This window comes from Sebastes fasciatus, chromosome 22, assembly GCF_043250625.1.
Source record: "Sebastes fasciatus isolate fSebFas1 chromosome 22, fSebFas1.pri, whole genome shotgun sequence".
Taxonomy (NCBI): Eukaryota; Metazoa; Chordata; class Actinopteri; order Perciformes; family Sebastidae; genus Sebastes; species Sebastes fasciatus.
In genome coordinates, this window is record NC_133816.1 from 21172413 (window position 1) to 21194974 (window position 22562).

General features: G+C 42.1%; 1 protein-coding gene across 4 annotated transcripts in view; it reads left to right on the forward strand.

Moving 5' to 3' along the window:
• The window catches only part of exoc6b (exocyst complex component 6B), a 106492-nt gene that overhangs the window by 22431 nt on the left and 61499 nt on the right, over positions 1–22562 (forward strand). For all 4 annotated transcript variants that reach the window (XR_012592511.1, XM_074624248.1, XM_074624249.1 and 1 more), the window contains exons 7-15: positions 2124–2303; positions 5153–5221; positions 11630–11713; positions 12016–12062; positions 16390–16510; positions 16595–16666; positions 18548–18645; positions 19387–19492; positions 19668–19777. Coding sequence is in view for 3 of the 4 variants with exons in the window: in XM_074624248.1 (XP_074480349.1) it covers positions 2124–2303; positions 5153–5221; positions 11630–11713; positions 12016–12062; positions 16390–16510; positions 16595–16666; positions 18548–18645; positions 19387–19492; positions 19668–19777 (887 nt within the window). In the remaining variant the exon portion in view is untranslated. The remainder of the gene's footprint in view (positions 1–2123; positions 2304–5152; positions 5222–11629; positions 11714–12015; positions 12063–16389; positions 16511–16594; positions 16667–18547; positions 18646–19386; positions 19493–19667; positions 19778–22562) is intronic.

The following is a 22562-nucleotide window of genomic DNA, read 5'->3' on the forward strand; positions in this document are numbered from 1 at the left end:
TCAGATCAAAGATGGCATTGTATTCCTCCAACATATTGTGTTTACCCGGGTCGGTGCATACCCACCCTCCTATGAACACCAGTTTTTCTCATTACCGCTGTCATTAAAAGCTCAAATCGGGACGCTGACGTGTTTATTGACGTCTTAATCGACAGATTTAAGCGCACTAGGTCGCCGAGAGGAAGCCGAAGCATTCACGTAGAGCACGTAAAGTACCTCGAGGCGGATCTGGGTGTGGATGGAAAGATGCACTTAGATCTGAGAGGGTTTCCCGCCTCACTAAGACGAGATTTTCCCACAGAAATATGTCGTGAAGGCGACTCGGCATAGGAACGAGCGTTCAAAGAACCTTTTAAAGGTGCAGTGAAAAGAAAGTTAGCTCGTCTTTAGCTTCTGTGCTTTGACTGTGAAGTGGAGTATTTGAGCGGTGCACAGTTACAAATCCTTCGCCTTTGATTGCACTACTAAAAAGTGTGCGGGCTTACAGTTAAAGCGTGATGCGAAGCTGCAGTACACAAAGACTTTCTTGTTGCTAAAAGTTTCAGATTGATGGATGTCATGATGTTATTGGTTGAAATTGGTTGGTACTAGCTTACGTGAAGATGATTGGATTTTGATATAAAAATACAAAGAAAGTATAACTTGAAGAAATTTGGTACCCTTTGTCCAATACCCATACAACAATAGGAAACGCTGCTCTCCCTCAGACGTAGACTTGGCAATCTCTATAAGAGACGTGACTCTGTTTTCATGTTGTGTTGGATACCAGCTCCATTAACTTCTAACCAGAACTTCCTGTTTGGTTGTTATTATTTTTAGTATTCCTGATCCTACGCAGGCAGAATGCATCATTTCCCACGATAGATACTCTGTTTTTACCCAAACAGCGACATAAACTGGACACGGTTTACATCAGATATTACATTGCATGTTGCATTTCCTTCTGTCTTTGCCCCACCCTTTTTTTAGTTTATTTCGGGGAAACTTCAACAATAGGATCATCGCTGCGTTACCTAAATGTAAATTAATCGCCTATTTTGTAATAATCGATTAATCTGTTTGAGTCATTTTTTTAAGAAAAAGAGTCAAAATTCTCTGATTGCAGCTTCTTAAATGTGATTATTTTCTGGTTTCTTTACTCCTCTGTGACGGTAAACTGAATATCTTTGAGTAGTGGACAAAACGAGACATTTGAGGACGTCGTCTTGGGCTTTGGGAAACACTGATCAACATTTTCTGACATGTTATAGACCAAACAACTAATCCATTAATCGAGAAAATAATGGACGGATTAATTGAGAATGAAAATAATCGTTAGTTGCAGCTCTAATACAACATATTAACAAATAGTAACCTATTTTAAAATGGACATATATTTGAAGTGTGATTTTCCGTTGTGTAATTTTGCGATAAAATACAACGCGTAAAGAAACACTTTCAGATAATTTGTTCAAATATTCTTAAATGTTTTGAGCGCACCCAAATTGAAATGAAGGTTTTTACATGTAAAGCTCAGCTCAAACATGTAAGCTGTCCCCGTCTCCACTTTCAAGTCCCCGGCGCTAATTTTACGTGCTTTGTTTTGGGATTCATTGACTCTTCATCCTTCCTGTTCTTCCCTTCCTGTCTAGCGGTTTTCCCTCTGGTGTATTCTGAGGTGCTTTGGTGAATCACCTTTTTATAGGTCGTTTCCATGAGTCGTTTCACGAGACGAGGAGTTTCCTCAAAGGTCTCAACCAGTGAGCTCATCATCCGCAATCTCTAAGCTTTTCCCGAAACAGTCTTGGGAATGGGAATCGGGTAAATGTGAGCCGTTATTGGTGATTATAAAGTGTAACTGTAGCACGTATCAGGACCGCTACGGTGGAGTTTGGTTGCAGACGGTGTATCACTGTTATCAGTAAACATCTGGTTTTGGTGTCAGACCCCTCAAAATCAAAGGGCGTCCATTGCTCTGAAGTTGTGCCAAAAAGCTAAATGCAACAAGCTCCTCTTCCTCCTCCGTGGCGTTTGAAAGGTGTTCTGGGAAATGTAGGAAATAACTGAAGGAGAAGCAAACAAACAAACTAATCTCCGAGGGGTTGAATGTGACCTTCTGATGTGTGTTTCTGTGTTGTCTTCAGGCCCAGCTGCAGCGCTCGCTGGACAGCTCCGCACAGCCGAGGGCTCTGATTGGACGACGCAGCAGAAAGGAGGCGGCGGCGATGGGGACGGGGACGGATATCGACCGGCAGGGTGGCAGTCCGCTGTCGGAACAGGACTCTGGCATTCTGGATGTGGAGGACGAAGAGGAGGATGAAGAAGTGAGAGAACTACAACCAAACACACACATGAATGTATTTAATCTGTCCTCTCCAGATAGACAGTAAAGAAGGGACGGGGTGTCGTGACCTCTAATCGCCAACATGTGGCCATCCCATTCCTCTCTGATTGGTCGTTGGCCTCAGCTTAACTTGCTTCCTGTCGCAGTCTCTTTGTAGTCTCTCCATTTTCAGTCTCTTTTCTTTCATGTCTCCCATGTGTCCCTTCTCCCCCTAGACTCTCCTTGTCTCCTTTCCTTTCCTTATAAACCTCCACCACTTCAGTTGGTGCGTTCCTTCTATCCAGCAGTCAGATGTCGTCTCGTGTCTCAGGTGGGGTTTGGGAAATTTGTAGTGGACGACATCAGCCAATCTCTACGGTGCTTTCACAAACCGACGTTTAATCTGTTTTAATCAAACTCTGGTGCTGATCAAAACAACGGGTCCGAGACCACATGCAGAGGTGGTGTTGCTGGCTCATCACGGCGTTGGCGTTTAGCCTTTCAAAAACAAAAAAAGAGATGTAATCATTTCTAAAAATCCATATTTGTTGGCGTTAAGCCTTTCAAAAACTACATTTTCACTGCGGCCGAAAACATGTTTGCTCTCCCGCCCGCCGCACACAAAGGGAGGCACGAACCTGGAGGGGCTCAGCTTTTCTTAGATACAAATAGGGGCCACAGTCCACCATATGAAGTTATCTTATAAAGTAATCAGCACACAGTTCCAGCAGTTTGTGGAGCTGCAGGTTGTTTGAGTCCATCAGTAGCGTGCTTACAGACTGTTCAGAAGATGAACTTCTGTGGACACAAAGCGTTTCGACACTGAACTCTCTGCGTCGCCCCTCGCGGGGATCACCAGAGCTTTTGTTGTTCACGCTCAAGGAAAGCGAAGTACAATGAAGACGTCGGAGAGAATAGAGCTGAACTTTTGCAACCCCCGCGCTGCCATTCTGTGTTCAGGTCCCTGTCGTCCCCTCGGCTTATTTACGTCCTGTAAACTTGACTCAACCTTCTTCACGGGAAGACCTTGGGCTCGAACAAAGGCCTGACCCCGCGCTCGCCCAAGGTTACGACCGCGTTGGCGCCGTTGGCTGCGGTGATGCCAACCGTCGGCATCCCGTCTCCTCACGCCACCCCGCGCCATGTCTTTCCCCTTCCCTTCATTTACAGTCGGCCCCCAGTGTCTCAGCATCCTATTTCTATTTGCTCCCTTTGTTCTTCTACTTTTCTTCTTCTCTCTTCCTTTCTTTTGACTTCACCCTCTTCCTGTTTTCTTGTCTTCTTCACCTTTTCCCACCTTTACTCTCTCCATCTCTTCTTCTCTTTCTGTCATTCATTTCTATTCTTTCAACTTCAAACTGCTTGTATCCGTCTTTCTCTGTTTCTGTCATCGTCCCCCAGTCAGCCCTCAATCTTCCTCACTCCCTCTTTTCCGTCTCCATCCCTCCACCTCTGTGTTTAAGTGGTCTTTGTTTGTTCGTCTTGTGTGTGTGTGTGTGTGTGTGTGTGCGCGGTCACATCAAAGCTGGCATTGTGTGTGTGATTTTTTTTTTTTTTTTTTTTTTTTTTTACAGAAAGCAAACTTTCCAGAGGCCAATAGGGCACATGGTTTTCAGCTTTGTGTGTGTTAAAATGGGTAAATTGCCACTGTGTTGTTCTCTGGAGGACAGAGGATGTGGGCAGGGAGGAAGGAGAGGAATGTGGGATGGTTTAGACGGAGGGATAGATGGAGAGAAAAAGAGGTATGAACGGCTGGTGACATTGACGAAGTAATGAAGTGCTGCAGAGGGCTTCTCTCTCTCTTACAGCCAAGTTCAATTGGCAGTGACATTTGATTTTAAAACCTAACCTGATAAACAATTATTGCTGTTTTGATCAAAACATACACCAGAAACTTAAAGTTACAATCTCAAAGATCTCCGTTCAGTACTCTTTGGCGGCACCTATAGCTTCAGCGTTTTTAGATCTCACTTCTCAACTGTGCGGTGATTTTTCCGGGGCATGCCGCCGCTGACAGTTCGTAATACTGCAAATGCAACGCCTTTCATCAGTGGGCCTTAGGATCAGTCGTCTTTGTGTTACCTCAAATCGCCGATGGATACATTTATTTAAATGAAAATCTTCGAGATTGTTAATTTAACAGCAATACATGAATAATAAATCCCGTGAATACATAAACTAATAATGATACAGTACATGGAATGACATGTATGTCATAAATAACATAAATAAAGTGAGAAATGCTGAAAACTAGACAAAGAAAGATCTGTGTATTACAGTCTAAAATAAAGATGAAAGAAGACTAATCTTACTTTCTGATAAGCGGTTTTATATTCTGTTATTAGTTCTGCCACAAAAGCCCATCAAGCACAGTTTGCTTAAGATCATATTTTCTTTTTTTTCTCCGTCTAATTACTGTTTGCTCTCTTTCTCTTTATATTTCAGTTGGCTTTATTTGCATGACGTAAGAAATAGAGTGGATAAAGAAAAAGAAAGTAACGGCAACAACGACTGTATATAAGAAATGACTTATGAACGGTGAAGTAGAGCTGCAACGATTAATCGATTAGTTGTCAACTATTAACTTAATGAGCAACTATTTTGATAACTGAAAAACAGTCTAAATTCTCTGATTGCTTCTTAAATGTGAATATTTTCTGGTTTCTTTCCTCCTCTATGACAGTAAACTGAATATCTTTGAGTTGTGGACAAAACAAGACATTTGAGGACGTCGTCTCGGGCTTTATAGACCAAACAACTTATCGATTAATGGAGAAAATAATCCACAGATTAATCGACAATGAAGATAATCATCATGTACATCCCGTCTGACTGTGTTTCTCTCTGCAGGTCCCAGGAGCTCACGACTTGGTGGATTTCTCTCCAGTTTACCGCTGTCTGCATATCTACACTGTGCTGGTGAGTTCATCTTTCTTATCTCTATAACTTCCATCTTTTATCTCTTCATCACTGGCTGTTGTTTTATCCTCGACTTGTTCCACAAGCACTCCGGTTTGTAGCACCAGACTTTACCTCGTCGTCAGACAGCCCTTTCCAACAGTAACTGAAGGGCGTTTCCATTTGAAAAAACCCTGGAAAAGAATGCAGATGGAATCGCCCTTTAATAGATATTGTGATACGGTGCATTTTCTGGAAACTGTTGCAAGATGAAGTCTAGTTTTTGGCAAATTGAGATCCCCAGATACCTGCAGTCACCTGATCCATCCAGAGATATCAAAGAGGGTAACGGCAGAATGTGCTCCGTCGTCTCGTGGTATATACGGTGTGTCGTCACACCGTGGAGCCCTGAAGGTTTATGTACATATGATGCTGTAAGATGAGGCCTCCGGCTCGAGTCTGGCTTCACTCCAACCAGGCTGCTGCTGCAGTGTGTGTGTGTGTGTGTGTGTGAGATCTCAGTTAGAGCGAAAGCGACATGGGTGGAGGTGTTGACTGGGCCACGACTGGGTTAGTTGCACATTTGGGGTCCGTGTGTGTTTGTGTGTGTGTGTGTGTGTGTCGGGGCTGTGACCGGGCCAACACGGCCAGAGGGTCGGCTGTTTCTGTTCAGTGTGTCTGGCAGGGGGACAGGAAGTGCATGAACTTTGACAGGAAGGAGAAAATGAACGGGCAAAAAGAGCGATGGAGGGAGGGAGGGAGGGAGGGAGGGAGGGAGGGAGGGAGAAGAAAGGGAGAGTGAGGTTAGAGGAAGGGTAAAGGGGGTGAGAAAAGAAGAAGGAGAATTCAAGAGAGATTGGGCGAGCGACGTTTAACGATAGATGAGAAGGAGGATGAGGTCAGGAAAGTTTAGAAGGGTGGGAACAGAGAAGATTTCATGGTGGTGAGAGAGAGAGAGAGAGAAGGGGGGTTGCAAAAGAGAGGAGAAACAAAGCATTTGGTTTGGCTGTTTAACGTTAGCATCATGTCATACTAAAGTTGTGAGGGGATTTTCTTTTTTCTTATCTCCTACCTGGGTAATCGTCTCGTTCATCCTTGTAGTCTCCCCAGGTTGGGAACACCTGGGCTAAAAGCATCGATGGTCTTTGTTGTCACGACGACAAACGATGAGGAAACGTGGATATTTAGCTTCTTCTTGCTGCAGTATGGATCATTTAAAAACGCTGGCATCGAAGGAGACGACACCGTCTCAGCGTTTCTTAATGTACCATCAAGACCTTTCTCTGCAGCGCTATAATCTAAATGATGAACAAGCTGTCGTGATGAGAAGAGAGGTCAGCGGAGGTGTAAAGCCTTCGTTTACAGGAAGGAGAGAGGAGAGTGACTCGGCTGCAGAGCGATAAGGAACGATGAGGAGCGAAGAGGAGGAGGGAGGTCACGGGGAGGTTAAAGGGGCAAAAACAGGAAGAGGAGGGTGAAAACACAACACAGGGAGAGAGATTAGAGAGGGGAAGAAATGAAAGGGAAGGAAGAAAACATGGATAATGAAAGAGAGGGAAAGGAGTGTGTTGAGTCTCGGGAAGGTGTTGAAAGGTCTGACCTCTTCACCTCCGAGGTCACACACACACACACACACACACACACACACACACACACACACACACACACACACACACACACACACACACTGAAGCTGTTTTCTCCATTAAAGTGGCGTTGCAGCGGTTTGAGTGACAGGCCATTGGGCAGAGACGATGATTTACCATTAGACAAGGAAACCAGAATGCCCAGCATGGTTTGCTGGTACCGGGCAGGACTGGAAAATCCCTGTTAACTGAGGACGACTTGCTCTCACACAGGCACGCGCATGTAACCGTTTCATTTATTATTCTAGTAAACCTGGATGTGGAATCCCATTTGCAATCAAGACCACCACATTTCCTCCTCCGCCTCCATCTCCATCCACTCTCCTCTTTCTTCCTCTCTTTTCCATGTTCTTAAAGCTTTTCCAGCCGTAGTCGAGCAACAACACTCCTTTGTTACGCTCACACATGCTGAGAAATGTGGACGGAGTTGTGATCAATGTAAACAAACACGGGACTGAAGTCCATCTCACTGAGTTAGAGGAGAGGGAGGCAGCAGACTGGTCAGACTGGGAGCTCTGCAGTAGAAATGCTCCGCCAGTGCCCGCTGCACATCGCTGCATGTTGGTATTTCTGCTTATTGTGATGTCATTTCTTGGAGTATCTTCAAATGCTTGATATCCCTAAAATCTCTACAACCTCAGTTTAAAGATTATGTAAGCCAATAAACTAGGGATGCACAGATACCACTTTTTTTCAGACCGAGTACAAGTACTTACATTTGGGTACTCGCCGATACCGAGTACCGATACGAGTACTTCTCTGTGCCAAAAGCCCCTCGTTAACAGCCAGCTGGAGGGTGTGAGCGACACACGGCAGGCTGGGGAGTCCCGCATACATGGCAGTGCGCCGCGACCAGCTCCTTAGTGCGGCCCAGCAGCGTCGTGCCTCCAGGGCGGGGCTCGGCCCACGTAAAAGGCGCCAGGGGTCTGCGGCGATGTCTGCAACGATGTCTGCAACGATGTCTGCAACCCACCCGACCCATCTTGAAACACGGACCAAGAAGTCTAACGCACGCGCGAGTCAGAGGGTGCAAGCAAAACCTCGTGGCGCAATGAAAGGGAGGGCCGGCGCGCGTTGGCTGAGGTGGGATCTCGGCCCCGCAGGGCCGGGCGCACCACCGGCTCGTCTCACCGGCACCGTTAGGGAGCGTGAGCGCGTGCGATAGGACCTGAAAGATGGTGACGAGAGGTTAATGTTACGCTGCCTTAAAGTGGTATCGGAGCCGTTTTATATAATAATAATAGTGCAATTTTAACAAATACTGCGATTTGTGCAGCCCTTTAATGAACTTCTTCATAATCCTCTTTGTTTCTTTATCTCCGTCTCTTTCTGCCTTTACCTTTCTTCTGTTGGTTTCCTTTTCTTTTTCTTTCTCATACCTTGTTTCTGCTTTCTCTCTCTCTTTGCCTCCACTGTTTCTGTGGCATTGCAGCATTCACACACACACACACACACTCACACTCACACTCACACTCACACTCACACTCACACTCACACACACACACACACACTCTATCAGGCCTGTATTTCACCTCAGAGCTCTCTCTCTCGGGGAGATCGAGCTCTGTATAATGAAGAGTTCATGGCCATTTGATGCCGCTTGTTGAATCGCTTGTTGAATACACATTGTTCAGCTGAGGGCCAATCTGGGGATTAAAGAATGCCGTTTTGTCACCTCACAACATCAAACTAAACGTGGTTCCAAAACACTATCTAGATCCCTATCTGACCAGAGAGATTCAGAGTTCTACCATCCACTTTATTGTTGTGTTTGTAACTTTGTGGTGTGTTTTCAATGGACATTGTTCAGCTGAGGGTCAGATTAAAGGTTTAAACATAGTCGTGCTTTAATAGAAAACTCCCGTCTGAGTCTGTAGTGTTATTATACTGTGTTCGTATCCTCATGAATTATTTTTAACATTTGTCCACGTCTAATGCAGAAGCAACATAAATACAAGTTGAATTTTCTGATGAGCACATTTCAGTGGAGTTTGACGTTTTGGAGGATTTACCAAGCAGGAAGTGTCAATCGAAATGAAGATATTGTTTTTCCTCCGACAAAATTTTTGCGCAACTTCGTAGCGTTATTTAACCTCCTTCGCGATGAGCTAGTATGACATGGTTGGTACCGATGGATTCTCTAGGTTTTCTAGTTTCATATGATGTCAGTATCTTCACTCTAGCTTCAAAGCTGAGCCGTTACAACCTCCGGGAGATCGTTTGCGTTACCGCGTTAACTTTGACAGCCCTAATATTTTGTGTTATTGTGGTTATATAATTGTAATTTATGGTGCTGTTAGATTGCTGCTAGACCGCTCTGCTAATACAGGTGCGTGCCTACCTTTGTGTACGGCAAGCGGCAGAACAGTTTTTTGACCGCAGTGAAAATTTAGTTTTTGAAAGGCTAAACGCCAACAAATATGGCTTGAAGCAGAATAGTTAGTTAGATAACAACATTTGAATTGTCGTGAATTTTGGAAATGATATCTATCTTTTTTCAGTAAATGTTGACTAATACTAATAATATTATTTTAGCCTTATCTTTATCTGCAACTGTGCAGAAATACTGCACCATTTATTTAAAAACGTTCTCTTTTTTACGTTGGTTAAACGGCACTAATGTACAGTTTTGTGAAAGTCGGTAAAACACAAAGATGTGTTTGTTAAATTCACACAAGTCTCTATTTGTATTCTTGTATCTTAAGAACCTCCTATCATAGTGATAGCAGGTTGGTCACCACACACACTACCAGAGCCCGGTGGTCAGCAGGGTAGAGATATATATATATATATATATATATATATATATATATATATATATATATATATATATATATATATATATATATATATATATATATATGTGTGTGCTGGTGGTGGTGGTGTTGGTGGTGGTGGTCTGGGCTCTTATCTCTGAGCTCACCAAGGACTGTGGGTTCTGGTCTGGGTCCCTGATAGACCACATGTTCCTCCCACACAGCAGAGAGACAGATAACAGAGAGAGCTTCTGTGTAATGGAAGGAAAAGATACGAGGTGGTCAAGTTTAGAAAGCTGATTCTGGTTTTCTGTGTGTGCGACGCCAACTAAAACTGAACGGGTCATCAAAGACACACTCTATCTATCACACACACACACACACACACACACACACACACACACACACATACACACACACACACACACACACACTGCCTCTCACATGACCTCATCTCAACTTTCCCATCATGCAGTGGTTCTAACCTCTGGTTTTATACCTCATTAAATTCATCCTCCCCTTAAAATCAATAACAGCCTCAAACAACCTTAAACACTTGGCTGCTGCCTCACAGTTTGGACCACATGTTTAGTTTTCCAGTTTAGAGCACGGACTGGTAATCCTGACCGCTGAGAAGGTATTACAAGGAAATATGGGACGTAATATTTAACAATGAAAGGGTATTAGCTGGTCCTTAATGTCTTTAAAAGTCCTACAAGGTCACAACATAACTTACCTAGTTATGTGAGATTATAACATTTGAGGATTTATTGATTCTTTAAGTAGTTGAAAGGGAGGAAAGAGGGCAAAAATCAAGATTATTTCAGTTTGTTATACGTGTTAAAATAGTTTAAAAGATGATTAACCATGGCCTGATGCCCCGTGGTGGCCACCAAATATCAGCTGTAGGTGGCCCTTAAGTTTTATCAGGTCTTGCATTAGCTAACTGCTAACGGAGGTTGAGTTACATTATGATGTGTTCAAGCTCTGCTCAGTAAAAATGAGTATTGGGCGAATGTAAATTCTAACGTTATCATGATGTGTTCAAATGTAATCTTGAAAATGTAGTTTTTTTTGGAGAGAAACTTGAATAAATCCAGATGTTTGAAGGAGATGTTTTTGTTTTCACATCAATATAAAATAGATATTAGAGAGGGAATTATGACCTGACACTAGCTCTAAGCAGCTTATAAAAGTAAAATTAAAACTAATAATGCCAATCAAATCAAATATTTAAATAAAAATAGTCATTTATTTCCTAATCATTTGAAATGTGTTTTTATGCGAAAAAGACTTAATCTTTTGTAGTGTGTGCATTAAGAGACTGAGAGAACAAAGAGTTTAATTTAAATAAATAATTACATATTTTCATTATGTTAATGTCACAGTCCCATATTGTAAAAAGTGAGATTTTCAGGTCTTTTATATTATAAAGCAGGTTTAATTGCTGTATAATTACTGTTAAACTATCAAAACACTCAATAAACAGATAAATAAACACAGCCCGTATTCAGAAATTGTGCCGTTTGGATTTCTGTCCATTTGTGATGTCACAAATATACAATATTTAGACCATTACACGGTTTTAAACGTAAACATTCAAAATGTGTCCCAGTTTATTTCCTGTTGCAGTGTATGTGAATAACATCAGCTGACAGGAAGTAAACATGGATCCAAACTGTTGCCTAGCAACGCAATTCCGTTGAAATGCACTAAAACGGAGCGTTTCAGACGGAGGGTAAATACATATATATTCAGGCAGACAGTACGAGGAAAATAATGTGTTTTTTTAACATTACAGCATGTAAACATGTTCTAGTAGAAACACAAAATACAAGTATGAACCTTAAAATTTTGCATGATATGGGACCTTTAAGGAAATCGCTTGCAAAAAAAAATTAATAATAGAAAATAGGAATCCTCTAAACTATTAATTTTCCAAATATGCTTTCTTTTACTGCCCGTTTCAGAATATTCTTCTGTTCAGTCAGTCATCCGTCCACTCTGATGTGTAATTTGTGTTTTAGGGTTTGCGTGATGTGTTTGAGAACTACTACAGAAAGCAGAGGAGGAAACAGGCTCGCCTCGTGCTGCAGCCTCACTCTAACATGGTATGACTCTGCACCGTCACTCCTGTGTGTTAGTAGATGCACTTTATATCCACACACTCCTAACTACACCTCCCTCCCCTCTGCACACACACACTCCTTAATCTATAACTCCTGTTATTAACAGTATTGTTTTGTGATGTAACTTCCTGTTAAGTTCATGCTAATTATTATTGTATCGTATAATTTAATGCTGATTGTTTTTATCTTTCTTTACTTTACCTTTGCTGTTGGACTCTTTATCTCTTTCTTTCTGTTTCTCTCCATCTCTCTTCTTTGTTATTTTCTCTCTTTTACATTTCTAGCATGAGACTCTGGAGGGATACAGGCGGTACTTCAATCAGATTGTCGGGTAAGTCTCTCCGTCTGTCTATCTTCACTCAAACTCTTCATCTAAGGATTCCTCAGTGGTTTGAATATTGTCATATATATATATATATATATATATTATAATTCTTTTTTTTTGTGATTTCAACTGAATTGAAAGTTGAATTTTTCTCATTTTAAGACTCAACTTGACAAAAGATATATATGGAAAAAAATACATAAACATATTTTGAAAAAAAAAGTGTTTAAAAACGTTCAAAATAGTTTACAAAAATGTATCAACAAATCTTTCTCCTTGCATGTTTTGGAAGCCATTTTAGTCTGTCTATTCATACACATATTGTACACTGGAAATGTTCTCATGTCATTTACACTTATGTGTAATGTTTTGCTCACAAAATATACAAAATAACATAATAATTTAATTATGGCTGTCAAATAATAATAACACGTTAACGCAAATTCATTTTAACGTCACTAATTTCTGTAACGCATTTACGCAACTTGTGATTTTAAGGTTGTAGCGGGCTCAGTGTTAAAGCTAGAGTGAAGATACTGGTATCATATGAAACAAAAAAACCTGATGAATCCATCGGTACCAACCATGTCATACTAGCTTGTTGTGAAGGAGGTTAAATAACGCTTCAATCTTGCACTAAATTTTGGCGAGGAAAAACTGTCATGTCCATTTTCAAAGGGGTCCCTTGACCTCCAACCTCCAGATGTGTGAATGTAAATGGGTTCTATGGGTACCCACGAGTCTCCCCTTTACAGACATGCCCACTTTATGATAATCACATGCAGTTTGGGGCAAGTCATAGTCAAGTCAGCACACTGACACACTGACAGCTGTTGTTGCCTGTTGGGCTGCAGTTTGCCATGTTATGATTTGAGCATATGTTTTATGTTAAATGCAGTACCTGTGAGGGTTTCTGGATCAATATCTGTCATTGTTTTGTGTTGATAATTGATTTCCAATAATACATATAAACATACATTTGCATAAAGCAGCATATTTGTCCACTCTCATGTTGATAAGAGTATTAAACACTTGACAAATCTCCCTTTAAGGTACATTTTGAACAATGCGATTAAATATTTGAATCGATTGACAGCTCTAATAAAGATGGGGCTCAAGTATTAGCCCACAGCTAACCATCTCCATGGCAACATTACACCTCTAAAAGCACCACATTCTGGGAGCTGTAGTTCCAAATGATTTCTAGATGTTTATGGATGGATGTTCTTCCTGGTTTACATCCATTTATCGTCCTTCCTTTCCTCCCTCCCTTCATCCATCCGTCACCTTCCTTTGACTCCTTCTCTCCAGACGTTCATCCACAAATCTCTCCATCCTTTTGCATCCACATGCCATCCCTTTTACCCACCTCTCCATCCATCCATCCATCCATCCGTCCGTCCACCCGTTGTAAGCCCTCTGTGTAACTTGGCAGCAGACGGACTGAGAGTGAAAGCAAACATTCAGCGTTTAGCGACACCTCATTTCATTTCATTTGAGTGACTTCTGACATCTTTTCATCTCTCCCTTTCCCAAAAACTGTTTTTTTTCCATCCTGTTTCATCTCTCTCTCTCTCTCTCTCTGGCCACACTCAGCCACCCGTCCCCTCCTTATACTTTTCCTCTCATCTATCACTCCATCCAACTCTCTCCGTTGCACACACACACACACACCCACACACACACACACACACACACACACACACCCACAGTGGTGACGATTGATAGAGTGTGTGTGATGGCGGTTGGCTTATTGCTGTTATTCCTTCTGTCTGTCTGTCTGGAGCAGACGCTTCTATAAACACCGCCAAGGCTGGACACTAACACACACACACACACGCGCGCGCACACACACACACACACACACACACACACACACACACACACACCCTCAGGTCTGTTATTCCCATTTGAAGTTTTGGAAAATGCCATCCCGTGTCTCTCGTCTATCGCTGTTTTTCTACCATTTGATCTTTCATTAATTTAATCCTCCTTTTATTCTCAGTAACAACTGAAGTCGTCTTTTTTCGTTCATTCAACCTTTATTTACACGACGGGGGGGATGAGAGTTGTTAATGTCTCGCATAGCCACCCTGTGTACACAGAACAACAAAACTAGATATATCATAGAGCTGAAATAGCCAAATATGTTGATAATCGATAAATCGGTTTGAGGGTTTAAGAAGAAAAGAAGTAAAAATGATCTGATTCCAGCTTCTTAAATGTGATTTTTTCCCCAGGTTTTTTTATTCCTCTATGACGGTAAACTGAATATCTAGGAGCTAAAATAGCAAAAATAAAAAAAAAAAAAAAAATAGATAAATAAAAAATAAATGCAATAATAAATAAATAAATAAAAATAAATGCAAAATAAATAATTAAAATAATAATAATAATACAAATAAATACATGAATGAATGAATAAATAAACAATTAAAAAATAAAAAATTAAATCAAACAAAAGAGTAAATAAATAAGGGAATTAGTATAAAAATAAATAAATAAAGAAGCAAATTAAAACAGAAATATAAATTTATGTCACATTTAATCAATTATTTAATGGCTACATTTATTTTTTTATATTATTTTTGCTGCACTTAATGACATATTTATTTATTTATCGAGTCATTTATTTATTCATTTATTTTTTATTTTGGCAGGCTCTGTCTTTCATATTAGGAAACGCTGAGCGACATTTTTCATCATTTAGATAGATAGATAGATAGATAGATAGATTGATAGATTGATAGTTTATTATTACCATGCAACAGTGTTGGGGTGGTTGTTTTGGTGCAGCATGGTTACTCAGAGAGAAAAAAAGCAGCGTAAACCACACAAATGTGAAAATCTGCACATTGGTATCAGTAATAATAAAAACAACATGGTTACAGTTGGAAATAATGGAAACAGTTAAAGATCAATAGAGAGTCCCCTCCCTACATAGTTATACTCTTCAGTAACGACAAAGAGAAGACTAACCGTGCACAGTCGACCACAGCGTGGCTCATTATGGTCTGGCGAGGCTCAGTGGGCATCGGTTTGACTGAGACATGTTGTCAGTGGACATGAACCAAAGTCACTTTCTAGGCGATTTGATCCGTTCAACGCGGGCGTCACTTCAAGAACGCAGTGCGACATGATGTGATTTACGAGTGCGGTCCGTCGCCGCCGACACGTCAGCAGCTCTTCATGCTCGATTGGATGAACGGGCTCGGCTGTCATTAGTACTTGTAAATGATTTTCAAACTGGCTGATCGTGGCGGCTTTTCTGGAAAAGTTGTCAGAATTCACTCAAACCGCCTACACTGAAATACTTCATTTATATCGCTAATGTTTAGTTTAGATGGTTTTAAACAGTCCCCACTCTGATCTGATCTCATGCTTTCAGCTGCTGATTATTTTTATGCCTCCGCGCCATCCGTACCTTTATTGTGAAGGTGATATCTCAGGAACGCCTTGAGGGGATTTCTTCAAATTCGGCACAAACGTCCACTTAGAGCTGAATGAATTTTGGTGGTCAAAGTTCAAGGTCACTGTGACCCCCAAGTCCGTCCCATTCTTGTGATATCTCGGGAACGCCTGGAGCAAATTTCTTCAAATTTGGCACAAACGTCCAGTGGTGTAGTGGAGGGTATACGCAGGTATACGGAGTATACCAGTATACCAGTATACCCACCTATCAGCCAAAAAGCCATTGGAATATATAGGAGAGTATACCCACTTCCTCCTCGGTAACCTATTACACATCTACCAAGCTTTAGTAGTACGCCCACCTCATCAACGACCACTACACCGCTGCAAACGTCCGCTTGGACTCAAGGATGAACTGTTTAGATTTTGGTGGTCAAAGGTCACTGTGACCTCACGTCCGTCCCATTCCTGTGAACGCATCTCAGGAACGCCTGGAGGGGATTTCTTCAAATTTTGGCACAAACGTCCACATTGACTCAAGTATTAATTGATTAGATTTTGGTAGTCAGAGGTCAAAGTCAACTTTTCCACCCCAGCCAAACATAAAAAAACGTTTTTTGCGATAGTTGGATGTTTTTTTCGGAATATCTGGCGTTTCCAGTGTAACGTTTTAAACGTGCATAAAAAAACATGTGGGTGGCAACACACTTATTATCTCTTGGACGGTGAGAACAAGACCCCAGGAGTCGCTGCACCTGGCCAAGACATAATGCAGCACATAACCCCTCGTAAACCTGCAGCTTGTAGTTTTTACACTTTGGGTTTTGATCCTTTAAAGCTGATTGTTTTGGTGTATCGTGAGTTACGCTCCGTCTTTGTAGTCTTTCTTCTCACCCTCTCTCTCATCCTTCCCTCCGTCCAGCTTCTTTGTCGTGGAGGATCACGTCCTTCACACCACGCAGGGTTTGGTCAACCGAGCGTACGTGGAGGAGCTTTGGGAGTTGGCGCTGTCCAAACTCATCGCCGCCCTGAGGACGCACTCCGTAAGAACACCAGCAACCCAAACACACTGCTCGTAACGACATAAAGACTTTCATCACCGTAAATATCTCCTTTTGTCTCCTCAGTCGTACTGTGACAACCCCGACCTGGTGCTGGATCTCAAGAACCTCATCGTGCTGTTTGCTGATACTCTGCAGGTATGTGTGTGTGTGCGTGCGTGCGTGTGATGAACTGTACGCTCCCTGCAGCCCCTCGTTAACATCACGCTGTATGAAATTCACTTTATTACGGATGTTTTTTTTTGGTGTTCTGGTACGTTTCGTTCTTCTATTCAGTCATCTTGGCACATGCCAACGAAGCTGTTTGACCCCGGGGGCTCATGAAACCTGTTCAAAGCATGTTTTAGAGTTTTAAGAAATGGACGGCTGCCAGTCTCCAAAGAAAGACTTTCTTTCTTAATTCAGTAGAAGTTCATCATCCGATGTCAGTTTGCTCTCCGTCGATTTATTCTCCGCTGCATGTATGAACTGACCCGGATGGATTGAGTGTGATGGATGAGAGGACGGAGGGATGGAGGGGAGATAGACGGGATGTGGGTAGAAACCGGACGGGAGGAACATTCAGAGTTGAGTGAGAGCGAAGGAGGGAGGGAGGGAGGGATGAACGGACGCTACGATGTTCAAAAGTCATTCATGTGAAGTGATGAGGTGCCGCTGAATGGCTGAATTCACCCAAGAACAGCAGCGAACGTGTATTTACTACTGTTTTATTATGCTGTGGCTGCAGGCATTATGTTCTCTGGTTGTCTGTTTGTCCGGTTCATTCTCGTGAATCTCAGGAACGCCTTGAGTGAATTTCTTCAAACTTCAAGGATGAACTGATAGATTTTGGAGGTCAAAGGTCACAGTGACCTCACAAAACACGTTTTTGGCCATAACTCAAGAACTCATGCTAATTATCACAATTTCACACAAATGTTTAACAGGATAAATATATATAATATATAATAAAGTAATGAAGTGATGACATTTTGAACAAACACGGATGTAAACCGACACCTGACTGGTTGGTGGAGGCAGACAACCACAAAACGATTATTCCAGTTTTTAGATGTTATTATTTTGTCTACTACTTCCTATAGTTCTCCGTTTAGAAAAATCTCAGACTCATAAATGTAGCTTTAAAAACATACACAAAAACACATATACATGTACGTTTACAGTCCTCGACCTGTGCTTGAAAGATAAATTGATATTTTGCAAACTGAGGTTGAAATATTTAGTGTATTTATCTGCTTCCATAACCTATACATCAACCTGTTGTCCTGTAAGTCCGGCTGTATGATTGAATTATGATCATATTAGGGCTGTTTTAACTCCACTAATTTCTTTAACGCATTAACGTACAGGATCTTTCGGAGGTTGTAGCGGCTCAGTTTTGAAGCTAGAGTGAAGATACTGATATCATATGAAACTACAAAAACCTGATGAATCCATCGGTACCAACCATGTCATACTAGCTTGTTGCCAAGGAGGTTAAATATCGCTACCAAGTTACGCTAAATTTTGGTGAGGAAAAACTGTCATAGCCATTTTCAAAGGGGTCCCTTGACCTCTGACCTCCAGATATGTGAATGTGAATGGTTTCTATGGGTACCCACGAGTCTCCCCTTTACAGACATGCCCACTTTATGATAATCACATGCAGTTTGGGGCAAGTCATAGTGCTAAATGCAGTACCTGTGAGGGTTTCTGGACAATATCTGTCATTGTTTTGTGTTGTTAATATAATAAATATATACATACATTTGCATAAAGCAGCATATTTGTATTAAATACTTGACTAATCTCCCTTTAAGGTGCATTTTGAACAGATAAAAAATGTGTGAATAATTTGTAATTAATCGCGATTAACTATTTGAATGGATTGACAGCCCTAATGAGATTTCAGTTATTGTTACAACACGAGCCATCGTTGAGTTGATGTAGAATAGTTTTCCACTTGGAGATGTTAAAAGGTTTAAACTTGTGTTTGCATGTTTTTGGTGCAGCTGACTGGTTTCTCTTCTCCTCCTGCAGGGTTACGGTTTCCCCGTGTCCCAGCTGTTTGACATGCTGCTGGAGATGAGGGAGCAGTACGGAGAAATCCTGCTCAAGAGATGGAACATCACCTTCAGGTACCGATCACACAGAGAGATCACCAAAGAGTAGGCGATCGTGTTTGTTTCCCAGTAGCTGAGGACGGAGTGCGTGCCGCGCTGACCTTCTCCTCTCTAGTCGTAGAGGTCATGAGGGGGCAGCTAGTCTGTGGGACGACCACACATTAGTGCTGGTTTGTGGGAAATGTCCTCGTACTGGTTTTGAAGTTTTACGAGCAGCCAGAGAGAGGAAGTGTTTTAAAGCAAACGTCCGGAACATTCTCTACCCTCCAGAGTGGGTACTACCCTTACAAGAGTGTGTGTGTGTGTGTGTGTGTTTGGGCTTACATGCCATTGTTTCACCATCGCTTTTTGTCCAATGACACCAGTGGGACTTGCAGCGAGAACGGACAAACAAACACACACTCCCTCTCTCTCTCTCTCTCTCTCTCTCTCCTTCACACACACACACACACACACACATTTCTACACACACTGGGGAAGCCACAGGAATGTTGTGTTGTATTGTTGGAGAGGGAGCGCTCTCCGGTTCACGGCCTCTCCATGGAACGTTGGAACGTCCGAACTCTGGAGCGCCAACAAGAAGTGGGGGGCGGTGGGAGAGGGGAGGGTGGTAAAGAAAACCTCAAGCAGTAGAAATGACCCCCAATGGGATGATTGTGTGTATATATGTGTGTGTGTGTGAGAGTTATTCTTGTTTTAAATAAACTGAAAATAGAAGAACTTATTTACCTGTGATGTTTTCGTTCTCCTCTCCAGGCAGGTGTTGGACCAGGACAACTTCAGTCCGATCCCAGTCGCCACAGAGGAGGAGTACAAACACTACACTTCCCAGTTTCCCCTGGAAGACCCCGAACTGGACAAGGTAGAGAGCGACAGAGACAAAGAAAGAGACAGAACATTTTTTTTTTTTTTTTATGCACCACAAAAACATCTTTCATTTAGAATCTCATAAGAAATTAAGTGTTGCGTGCAAAATGTGGTGAAGTGAATACAAATCTCACTTAATCCCTGTTTTTTTCCGCTCCATTTCCCTCCAGCTTCCCTTCCCCAAGAAGCTTCCCTTCTCCGAGTTTGTGCCAAAAGTCTACTGCCAGCTCAAAGAGTTCATCTACGCCTGTCTCAAATACTCTGAAGACCTGCATCTCAGGTACACTCACACACTCAAAACGTTTGACTTTCATTTGTCCTCTATCACTCACGTTCATGCTACCAGTGTCAACCTGTTGATCTGGGGGGGGGTGTAGACCAGTAGTTCACAAACTTTATCATGTCAAGGACCCCTAAACTGACACAAATTAGACCACGGACCCCCATTTGATAAGATTTTGTCCAAGAGTCTCCCGTCTGATAGGATTTTTACTTTTAGATTAGGGCTCTCAATCGATTCAAATTAAAATAAAACATTCTTTATCTGTTCAAAATGCACCTTAAAGGGAGTTTTATCAAGTATTTAATCCTCTTATCAACATGGGAGTGGGCAAATATGCTGCTTTATGCAAAGGTATGTATATATTTATTATTGGAAATCAATTAACAACACAAAACAATGACAGATATTGTCCAGAAACCCTCACAGGTACTGCATTTAGCATAAAACAATATGCTCCAATCATAACATGGCAAACTGCAGCCCAACAGGCAACAACAGCTGTCAGTGTGTCAGTGTGCTGACTTGACTATGACTTGCCCCAAAACTGCATGTGATTTTAGTCACGGATGAGCCCCCTAATTTATGTTACACCCCTACAGGTCAAGGGACACCTTTGAAAATGGCCATGCCAGTTTTTCCTCGCCAACATTTAGCACACGTTTGGAGCGTTATTTAACCTCCTTTAAGACAAGCTAGTATGACATGGTTGGTACCGATGGATTCATCAGGTTTTCTAGTTTCATATGATACCAGTAATACAGTAATGATATATGTAACCTGCTACAACCTTAAAATCTGAAGTTGCGTTAAAGAAATTAGTGGCGTTAAAGCAAATTTGCGTTAACGCGTTATTATTGCGTTGACTTTGACAGCCCTAGTAATAATACTACAAAAGGGAAATGAAGCCACAGGAGTTGCCTGCAGATTCTACTTTGTTCAGTGTGTCTCTATCTGCTGGAGGCTTGTTTGCTCTGAATGTTGAATTCAACCACATAGAAACTTTTTTTTCCCACCCACATTTCAACGATAGTTTGAATTTTGATTGAAAAGTAAGTAAGCGCCAATTGTCGGAACTCGAGCCAATCCGGACTGACCGCTGCCAGGAGCGAGTGTTTTGCCCCTGAGCTCCATAATGCTTGCTTGCCCACAAAAATTATATTTTTCTCCATCACTGTCTGCCATTGTTTCTCTCTCTTTTTCTCACTCACAAGCGTTCGGGTACTTTCCTCAGTCCACTCTTTTCCATTCTGACTTTGTCTCATTAGATTTGGCGGCACGACCGCAACTCGGCAATCAAGTCCAGCTTCTGTTCCATGTTCTGTCGAGGTTAAACAGTAACCCCTCTTGAGTGTGTGTGTGCGTGTGTGTGTGTGCGTGTGTGTGTGTGTGTGTGTATATGTGTGTGTGTGTGTGTGTATTGGTTACGGTTGATGGAAGAATTAACTAAAACAATGCAGCCACTTTTCTACCGAGGAGACGAGCAATCAGGGAACAACTTCCGCTGTCCAGAAGGATTCCACAGGGCTGGGATTCAGCCAGACACACACACACACACACACACACACACACACACACTGATCAACATACATGGGCTTCACATAAACACACGCAGGAAACTTGAACTGTAAACTTACAGAGAAGCAAACACTTTCATGCACATTTTACAACAATCCGCGGGGGTCGTGTGGCTTTCCTTTAGTGAGCGTATTCGTATCCAGTGTCTGCATGTTCGATAGCGTTTCTCCATGTGCATCTGTGCATGCGTCGTGTGCGTTTTGTGTGTTAGTGTGTTGATTCTCCGTGGGGGCTGGGAACCAGGGGGGTACCGTTGATCCGTGACCGGCGGAAGAAAGAGAGACGGAGGCAGGAGGAGTCCAATCAAAGGGGAAGGAATGGGTATGATAGAGGAAAAGAGAGAGAGAGAGAGAAGTGATGAAAAGAAACTTACTAACACAAACTATCAGTCTGTATTTGTTCATGTCTTCAGACCTTTACTTTGGCATGGTGGGATGTAAAGCACTGACCCAGGAGGTGAATCTCAGTTTAATCAAACCAGCGTTTCAAAATGGGAAAGCTGGTAGCAGCAACAGATTAATTCAACAGTTTAAGCTCGGGTTAGTATGCTGAGAAACTAGCAACATAATGATCATTTTGGAGGATTGGCTTTAGAGGGAGGCCTGAAGAGACGGACTGTCGGTGTTGTGACTTTCTCTCTAGATTTCGGGACTTTTGTAGTTAGTGCTGCTACTTTCATTGGAAAAGAGTTGACAACACTGGGCTGGCTTTTCAGTTGGATAATTTCAAAATCTAGCGTACTCTTGCTGGTTTCTCCAATGTGACCGACCCCAGCTTTAAAAGCGTAACTGTAAATCCACTAGAAAATATCCACAACATCACAAACAAGATGACAATTCAACTGGTGACTGTAAAACAAACCTTAAAGGTGCAAGTGTTCAAGAAAACAAGCTGCTTAAATGTGTGCATGCTACTTATCATGATATTAAACATGACAAAGTAAGTATTTAAGCTCCAGTTGTAGGAAAAAGTAGTAAAATCAGGTGTTTTTCTGGGATGTTCCCACTAATACAGTCTGCTTCTGTCTGATTCGTTAAACGACTCTGAAATCGTCCGTCTGAACGAACAGAAACGTCCAGACAGATGTTTTTTCTGTGTAACAGTTTCTCTCCGGTCTCTCGCTGACCAGACAGCACTAATCGCTCTTCTCAATCAGAGTAATGACTCCACTATTTGACCTAACTTGATTTCTACACTCTGCTGCACA